Source organism: Malaclemys terrapin, chromosome 13 (genome assembly GCF_027887155.1).
Source record: "Malaclemys terrapin pileata isolate rMalTer1 chromosome 13, rMalTer1.hap1, whole genome shotgun sequence".
In the NCBI taxonomy this organism is placed as follows: domain Eukaryota; kingdom Metazoa; phylum Chordata; order Testudines; family Emydidae; genus Malaclemys; species Malaclemys terrapin.
Window position 1 is genome coordinate 13622637 of NC_071517.1, and position 9174 is coordinate 13631810.

The 9174-nt window shown below is 50.0% G+C and overlaps 1 protein-coding gene across 2 annotated transcripts; it reads right to left on the bottom strand.

The window, feature by feature from the left end:
- Nucleotides 1–598: 598 nt before the first annotated feature.
- On the bottom strand, nt 599–7441 carry LOC128848031 (CMRF35-like molecule 2). Of its 2 annotated transcripts, none has more exons than XM_054047753.1 (5): nt 7267–7441; nt 4186–4521; nt 2868–3027; nt 1992–2119; nt 599–1365 (listed from the first exon to the last, which is right to left on the bottom strand). In XM_054047753.1, exons 1-5 carry the CDS (start codon nt 7304–7306, stop codon nt 1343–1345), a joined length of 687 nt encoding a protein of 228 aa, XP_053903728.1. In that variant the 5' UTR covers nt 7307–7441; the 3' UTR covers nt 599–1342. The 2 variants fall into 2 exon arrangements, with proteins under 2 accessions (XP_053903728.1, XP_053903727.1); XM_054047752.1 differs by lacking the exon at nt 7267–7441 and adding an exon at nt 6430–6508.
- Between the last annotated feature and the right edge of the window lie 1733 nt (nt 7442–9174).

Here is a 9174-nt window from a genome sequence, read left to right on the forward strand (position 1 = left end):
CCCAATCACTGTTCCAGTTAGTTGGTTCAGGTTTGGATCCCCCTATTCCCTAGCCTTTTTTAGCACATCTAGGCTAATAATTACGTTTGAATTGGTATCAACTATTCCTGTATGTTTCACAGATCCACAATCAATAGCCAAACTCCCATTATGGTTGTGCTTTAAGTGCCCAGATCTAAACAAAACTATGTGGTTGCTCCTTGTGTAACCCACACACCTTGTGGGTGTGGTGCTCTGTCCCATCTAGTGGCACCGAGACCACTTGGAGCGAGTGAGAGAGCCAATTGGCTTTTAGCTCATGCAGTAGAGGCTCATGCACTGAGCTCCAGATGCCCCAGGTTTAATCCTGCCCACCCACAACCAGGGTCTGTCAGTGTTACACTTGTATCTCCAACCTTTGTCTATTCAGCTCGGCGTTCCCCTGGTTTCCAACCTGAGACGGGGCTTTCATTAGACACTTATGACACTCTGTCTTGGCCTGCTTTGTATTTATAATAGTCCTTCTTTTAATGGCTAATTTCCCCACAGTGGCAGCATTTAACTTAATGGCTTCCCATAATATTTGCATTATTGACCAATTTCCTTTGTTTAACTTAAATTTATTATTTTTTTCCCCAATTGTTCAAGCAGGTTAGAATCCCCTTCTCCATCGTACATGTTAAACACAGAGCTGCACCTATAGGGCGCATGGCAATTGCCTTCCTCATTAGCAGCTGCTTCCTCTTCTGGTGCAGTGCTCCAAGAAAAGATTCACACTCTGTGGCTAAGCCCAGAGCCTGTTGGAGTGTCTTTGGCCTCCTTTTGTTCATCTTGATCTTCAAGTCCAAGTCCAGTTGAGCATCTATAAATGGTCCATTGCCGATTGATCCTGGAAGGCCACAGTACTAGCTGAGTATGTCAGGACTGCCAGTCTCCACAGGTCCTCCACCACTTCTGGTGGGGTTGCCTCTTTCCCTCTCCTAGCTCTTAGCTGTGTCCAAGCCCACTCAGATTGATGGCTAGTTCCAAACCACGTGTCAAGGGCTTGTGCCAGGTTTGGAAAACTCCATCTTTTTTCTGGGGGTAAATTCTGTAGCACCATCAGTGCTGGGCCACCCAAGTTGGCTGCAAGAACACCCACCTCCCCCTTTTTTCTTGCCAGCCATTCATTGTGTTTATGATGTTGAACTGAGCCTAGACATGGGAACCACAGAGACGGACACCTGCAGGAGACTGTCCCCTAAGAACGTGGAGAAAATAGTTTGTTTACATGAGAGGAAAGTCAGGCCCACTCTGTGGATTTATGCGGTAGGCAGAGCTGAGGGATGCATCCTTCTTCTGTGGATTCTGACCCATTCCTTAGTTAGGAGAGGGGCAATTCCTCAGCTGTAACAAAACACACAGACATCACCGGTTACAGGATGGCACATTTGATGCTGGATTCTTTCTGTTCATACCTGTCAGGGTACAAAGCTGTTCTGCTGTGTATGTTCCTGATCAGGGATACAGAGCAGTGAGGATGTCTCCGTATTCACATCTATACTCACCACAGTCCTATACGGAGGTTTTGGGTCAAAGGGCCCTGCTAGTGCAGCAGGGACGTGTTAGGGGTTGTGTTCTGGGTAGCCATGCAGGCGAGGAAGCAGACTAAGCAGAATTGCTACCTGACCCCAGTCACAGATAGATGCCACGGTTGGGGAATGGGTGGACCATTGGCTCTCCCTCCCACAATGCACTGGGCAGCAAAGCTGTGGTGATGCGCCAAGGAAAGTATGCTGGACCAGGTACAGACCCAGTACAGTTTACCCCATCTCCAGAAGAATGGGGAGACTAGAAGGGACCATGTAACTTGACCAGTTGCAATCTCCCTCCCAGGCTGTGTGGGGCAAGTCAACAATTCACTGCCCCTTACTCTGTGCTCACGGTAAAGCTATGACCGCCCCTGGTGATCAAGACAGGACTGGGAGCCACCCAATGGAGTGTGTCATGGTGTGAAGGTCAGAGGCTCTCACCATGTCTGTTTGGCACCATCTCCCTGGAGTTCCTCCTGTACTGTATGCTCACCCAGGTCACAGTACAGACTATGCACAGGCAGATGGGGACGATCAGGAACAAGGGATAGAGGATGTTGGGTTGGGATCTATGCAGGAGAAATACAATAGAGACTCTAAAGCTCTGTAGATTTGACGCGACTCCTCCCATTAAAACGTTCCCTGGGGGCTCTCTGGGCAAAGGTGCAAACAAAGCTTCATTGGGAAGAAGAGGTAGCACCCATCGCCTCAGCACCCTGTCCTTACACTGAACCCCAGCCAGCACCCACCTCTAGTTATTCATTTATCCAGTCAACAACAATCTGATGTGACTGGACTCGGACAGTCCCTGTCCAGGGCGTCTCTGCAGCTGGAATTGCCATTGTCCTTCATGTGATCCCAGCCCTATTGGACCTCCAGGTTCTTGCTGATAAAAGCAATGTTAGTTTTTCTGTGGGATGTTAGCACCAGTCACGTCATTATTCTTTGTTCCTCCGCGCACGGGGAGGTGATGCAATGGTCACATTTTGTGATCTCTTAGCTGGCCATAGAGGTTTTAAAACTCATTGATAGGTCCGTGAGTTGATTATTTGGGGGGTTGGGGAGGGGACAATAAACAAAGTGGGTTTCAATAGGATCATGTAAGGGAAGTTGGATCCCAGCACCAATAGAATACTCCGGAAAGTTACTAGCATCCAATGGAAAACCTCACTAGCATTCACTGGCTGGAACTGCTGAGATGCTGCAGAAATCTTGGGGGGTCTGGAGGGGAAGAGAGCTGAAGGACCCCTACACACAACAGTGACTGCACCGGGGGGAAGCCTACAGACCCATGGAAGTATGAGCTCTAGAACGTACTGTGCTTGGATGTCACTGCTGTCCAAGGAGCTGTTACTTGAGGATGTAAATGAGCTAGATACATGGCTTCCAGTGGAAATCCATGTGAAGGCAGGAGCAGCTGGCTGGTCTGTTGCCTGTGGTGCCTTTTCCATTGGGATTGAAGAAGGAAGAGCTGCAGCTAAAACCAGAAATTCAGCACAATTAAAAACACACGCAACCACAAACAATGTCTTCTCCTCCTTCCCCCTACTTCCCAAACAGAGCCTTCAACGTAGATCATCATGTTAGTCTTTAAGGTGCCACCAGACTCCTTGTTGTTGTTGTTGTTGTCATCATGGAGTATGTTTGTCATGGAAACAACAGGCCATCCTGACCCACATCAGAATCCCAACTGTAGCATTTTGTCAGGGCTCCTGAGATCTAAGGCCTTTGTACCAACACTTGGAGCGAAGGGAGGCTGAGCTGTGTATGCCTGTGTGGCTAACTTAGCTAACCTGGGAACGTATATCTGAGTCTTTCAGGACAGGAGTGCTTTCAGTGAGACAGGGATCCGCAGGACCCCCGGTGAGTTTGGCCAGCACCACTCACTCCTTACATTTAATAATCTCTGCAGTGGTGGTGTAGCCATGTCGGTGCTAGGATATTAGAGAGACAAGGGGGGTGGGAGGAATGTCTTTTATTGGACCAACTTCTGTTGGTGAGAGAGACAAGCTTTTGAACTACACAGAGCTCATTCTCGGGTCTGGGACAGGTACTGCCTGTCAGAACTTGGATTTAGCTGTGCCACTCGGAGTACCTTTCCCAGAGCTGAGGACAAGATCTGTGTAGCTCGGATGCTTCTCTCTCCCCAACCGAAGTTTGATCCAATAAAAAAAAATTAATAATCTAGTGATCCCTCCCACCTCATTTACGTGCTCCGTGTCTCTCTCTCTCTCTTCCCCCATTTGGGGAATTGTCCCTACCCCCAACACACCCACCCCCTTGGGGAATGACTCCTCCCCCTTTGAAGAATTTCCTCCCCATCCCCTTTTTCTCCTGCCCCCCCCTCTCTCTGGCTAAGGCAGGACTGCGGGTGGGGACTTGGCAGGAAAGAGGAGCTCGGTTCTGAGTGGCTTTAGGGCCTAGGTCAGGAGTAGCGCTGCATGAAGGGTGCTGCAGGGCTGGAGTTCCTTCACCACTGTCCTCAACTGCAGCTGGACCCCTTTGAAGGAGGCAGCAGCAGTGTCTGACTCCCCTGGGTCTTCAGAGCTACAGACAACCCTTCCCCACCCCGTCCATCCCACCTCCAGCTCCTCCTCTCCCGTCACTGCCATGGGGGTGCAGAGGAAGGCTTTACCTGGGGAGACGATGACTTCGACGGAGTCCCTGGGATTAGGGAGGCCAATCCTGGCTACCCCACAGAGGTAAGTCCCCGCATCTGCCAGTGTCAGGTTGTCCAGGGTTACTGTGATAACGCGCTGGGTGTGATTGTCACGGATGGAGACTCTGCCCCACGTCTCCTCAGCCTCCGACCCCGTGGTCTCAACGATGAGGTGACTGAAACACAGCACAACTTTGCGTCTGCACCAGAATTTCGGATAAGCCTCATAGCCTGCCCCGTACTGGCACCGCACCGACACCGAGCCACCCAGCTGGCCACGCGCTGTGCCAGGGCCTGTCACTGCCCAGCAACCTGTGAGAGACAGAGCCAAAGAGAGAAACTGAGACTCCTTCGAGCTGTGAACAGCAATGCAATGCAGCCAGTGCTGGAGGTCACTCCTTCCATACAGGTTGCTCATAACTAGCTTTACCTTCTCTATTCTCCGGGGAGAGACACAAACCAGTGGCTTGTCCCACCAGCATCAGTTACTGAATCAAGGGGAAGAGGCGTCTCTGCACAGGGACTGCAGATTCCACAGGGTCTGGCTTCTGAAGTTCACGTCTCTAACCTTTTCAAAAGCTGACTTGGGAACAAGAGCAACTCACGTGCTGCACGGCACGGGCATTTACACCAATGCAAACTACCGTAAACTACTGTCATGCTGACATTGTAGCCTTTTACACCCACTTTCATTGACGTAAATGCCTATGCAAGGTGCAGGGCTATGGTGAAGTGGGCCCATCATTCCATGCAGGGGTGGTGCCCACATTAGCTAACAGTAGGAGCTAGGATGCTTAACTGCAGCCATCGGTTAATATCTCAGTGTTGCCGAATCCAAGCATTCCAAAATCAGGTCAGTCACCCCCCCACACACACACACACACCCCCCCTCCCAAGCATAACAAGAGTTTAGGAATCAGCAGATTTTAAACATAATACACCAGTGGTTCTTTTTTCTTGGCTTTCTGGATTTGAGCCTTTAGGCTGCATTCGTGGCACGTTTTCAAGTTTTTCTCTGCAACCACAAGGGCTAGAAACATTCTCAGTTTTTTCTTAAAGGAGTGCTGAGATTCTCACACATTCACCTGACTGTCTGGGCTGAGTCTTAAAGAAAGCAAACAGATACCAAAAGACTAGACCCCATTGTATCTCCTCCACAGAAAGCTTTCTTAGGATACAGATTTCAAATCTTTACTTCCCTGCACAGTTTGCAAGCTCCATCTCCAGTAGGCTGTAACCACTGCAGGAACCTATCTGGGGCTTTCCAGCTCTGATAGTTTACAAGCTCTGTCAGCTTCACCGTGCAAACCCAATCACTTCAGTGTATTTTCATAGATTCATAGATTCTAGGACTGGAAGGGACCTCGAGAGGTCATCGAGTCCAGTCCCCTGCCCGCATGGCAGGACCAAATACTGCCTAGACCATCCCTAATAGACATTTATCTAACCTACTCTTAAATATCTCCAGAGACGGAGATTCCACAACCTCCCTAGGCAATTTGTTCCAGTGTTTAACCACCCTGACAGTTAGGAACTTTTTCCTAATGTCCAATCTAGACCTCCCTTGCTGCAGTTTAAACCCATTGTTTCTGGTTCTATCCTTAGAGGCTAAGGTGAACAAGTTCTCTCCCTCCTCCTTATGACACCCTTTTATATACCTGAAAACTGCTATCATGTCCCCTCTCAGTCTTCTCTTTTCCAAACTAAACAAACCCAATTCTTTCAGCCTTCCTTCATAGGTCATGTTCTCAAGACCTTTAATCATTCTTGTTGCTCTTCTTTGGACCCTTTCCAGTTTCTCCACATCTTTTTTAAAATGCGGCGCCCAGAACTGGACACAATACTCCAGCTGAGGCCTAACCAGAGCAGAGTAGAGCGGAAGAATGACTTCTCGTGTCTTGCTCACAACACACCTGTTAATGCATCCCAGAATCATGTTTGCTTTTTTTGCAACAGCATCACACTGTTGACTCATATTTAGCTTGTGGTCCACTATAACCCCTAGATCCCTTTCTGCCGTACTCCTTCCTAGACAGTCTTTTCCCATTCTGTATGTGTGAAATTGATTTTTCCTTCCTAAGTGGAGCACTTTGCATTTGTCTTTGTTAAACTTCATCCTGTTTAACTCAGACCATTTCTCCAATTTGTCCAGATCATTTTGAATTATGACCCTGTCCTCCAAAGTAGTTGCAAGCCCCACAGAGCCCACATCATTCTCACCTGGGAAGAGAATCCAAACCAAAACGGGGACAATCCTCATGGTCCTGGTTTCTTCTGCACAGGACTCACTCCCTGGGAAAATCACGTTGCTCCGAGACCTCTGGGCCCCTTCTTCTTTTAGGCCAGTTGATGATGAAACCTGGAGGCTCACTTACCAGTTCTATAATCTGAAGTTTCTAGATCTCTCAGCAGCCCCACTTCCCATTGAAGAGGCTGGTGTTTCACTATGGAAGGAAGTTGCCCTACAATAGTGTTTGCTATTTGCATTGAGGAGGGGGCGCGGGGATGACAACACAGCTGAAATGTGGCTTATACCAGAGGCTGATGGGAAAACTTTAGGCACAAAATACACAGATCCTATGATGGTAGATCTCTGGAAAAAAATGTTGCTAATTGCTACACAACCAATGGTTTGGGTCACAACCTGCAATTAGACACCTCCCGCTTCCTCCCAGGAGAACCTGGTTGGCTCCGCTGCAGAGACCCCCAGAGAGAGACAGCCTGCTGCGGCTGGACTGTGCTAGCCGACTCGGGCCAAGGAGCGTGGCTACGGGGCTGCGTCATTGCGGGATAGACATGTGGACTCAAGCTGCAGCCTGAGCTCTGGGACCCTCCCACCTTGCAGCATTCAAAAATCATGTGTAGTCCTCAGCCACCATGAGATTGGCTTTAAAGTCTCAAGAGTTTTTGTTTATTTAAAGCTGCCTTTTGGGGTTCTTTTTTTTTATCTTCCATTTTTTGAAACCTTTGGTGAAGCTGGCGAACCTTGTAACCTGTGCAAACCCAATACTTGCATTGTATTTCTAGTGATCCACAAAAAGATCATGTCATTCTCACCTGTGAAAAGAATCCAAAGCAAAACAGAGAAAATCCTCATGGTCCTGGTTCCCTCAGCCGGTGAATCTCTCCTCTGGTAGATCTGGGTTCTCCAGGAGATCGCAGGGACCCTCTTTCTTTTGTGAGAGTTGGAAATGAAACCCAAAGTCTCACTGACCAGTTCTATGGTGTCAAGTTCCTAGACGTGTCAGCTGCCCCACTTCCCTTTGAAAAGGCTGCTGTTTGACTGCAGAAAGAAGTTGCTCAACTTACATTCTCCGGTGATTGGTGTTTGCTTCTTTTTTTTAAAAAGGAGAAGCATGATTAAAGGAAATGTCACTATCACTGAGAGAAAAGCTGGGCCACAGTTCCCATCATTTGAAGGTTTCTGAAAAGTTTTACTGATTGCGATGCTAAGACTTTGTCTACACAGCGGTTTAGCGGCAGACATAGCTACAGTGATTAGAGCTGAACTGGTGCAAACCCAGGACTGCCAACTTCAAGTATTCAAGTTTTTAGATCTATCAGCTGCCCACCCCACTTCCCTTTGAAAAGGCTTCTTTCTGTGGTCAAACAGCAGTTACTGAACCTACATTCTCTGGTGATTGGTGTTTGCTTCTTTTTTTTCCCAAAGAGAAGCATGATTAAAGGCAATGTCACAATCACTGAGAGAAAAACTGGGCCACAGTTTTACTGACTGTGATGCTAAGACATTGTCTACACTACAGTTTAGCGGTGGACATAACTACAGCGATTAGAGCTGAACTGGTGCAAACCCAGGACTGCCAACTTCAAGTATTCAAAAATCACATGATCAAAGAGTTCAAGCTTGTGGCTCTCGTATCCAGGTACCAGCATGACTACAACAAAACAGCCAAACCCACTATGTGTCAATATCCCATGTCAAGATCTACAAAACAAATATCCGAAAACCAGAAAGGATTTGTTGATTTAACTATTCATTCACTAGTCCATTTGTAACAGGCCCAATTCAGAAGTTTATATCACTGAATTTTGACTCTAACAGGTTCTCAAGCAGCATCTTTCTTGCTTTCCCTAGCTGTAAATAATGTAATTATTACTGATGGAAATATTTGTGGATTTGTGTGTGTATAGTAAAGTGCCTAAGTATCCCCTGGAACCACAGTGAAAGTTGCTTCCCCCATCCCCACCAAAATCTGAACTGGGTCAGGAGTGACCAGAGGGCTGCAGAAGGGCCAAGGGCTCGGGTAGGGTGACCAGATCACCCAAGACAAATATTGGGACGCGTGTGGCGGGGGGCGGGGCCAAAAAAAAAAAAACCCTTCCTCCGCAAGTGCTGGAGGGAGGCCCGGGAGACTCAGGGGAAGCGCGGGGCCGGGGTGAGTAACAGTCCGGCCTGGTCCCTTGCAGGCAGGACTCAGTTGGGTGGTAGGGCGAGGAGGGGGGCGGCCCGCGGGGCCAGGCGGCGGCTGTTCTCCCCCCCCGGGCAGCGGGAGCAGCCGCTGCTGCAGCTCCCACTGCCACGGGGCAGGAAGCGGCCATGGCGCTCCGCGGCTGCAGCTCTGGCGCCCCCGAGCCCCCCGAGCCGGGGCCTGCTGCGGGGACCCAGCAGCACGCACGCTGCGCCCAGCCCCTGGCCAGTTGCGTCTGGGCTGCTGCCCAGCTGGTGCAATCCCGCGGCGGCCCCGGAGTGGGGGCAGCAGGCCCCAGCCCCCCCCGTCCCGCTCGGGTCCCGCAGGGGAACGAACGGGGCTGGGCTGCCGATGCCTCCGCCCCGGGGCCTCCGCGGGATTGCACCAGCTGGGCAGTAGCCCAGACGCGACCGGCCAGGGGCTGGGCCCAGCGTGCGCGCTGCTGGGTCCCTGCAGCAGGCCCAGGCTCGGGGAGTTCGGAGGCGCCAGAGCCGCGGAGCGCCATGGCCGCTTCCTCCCCCGCGGCAGTGGGAGC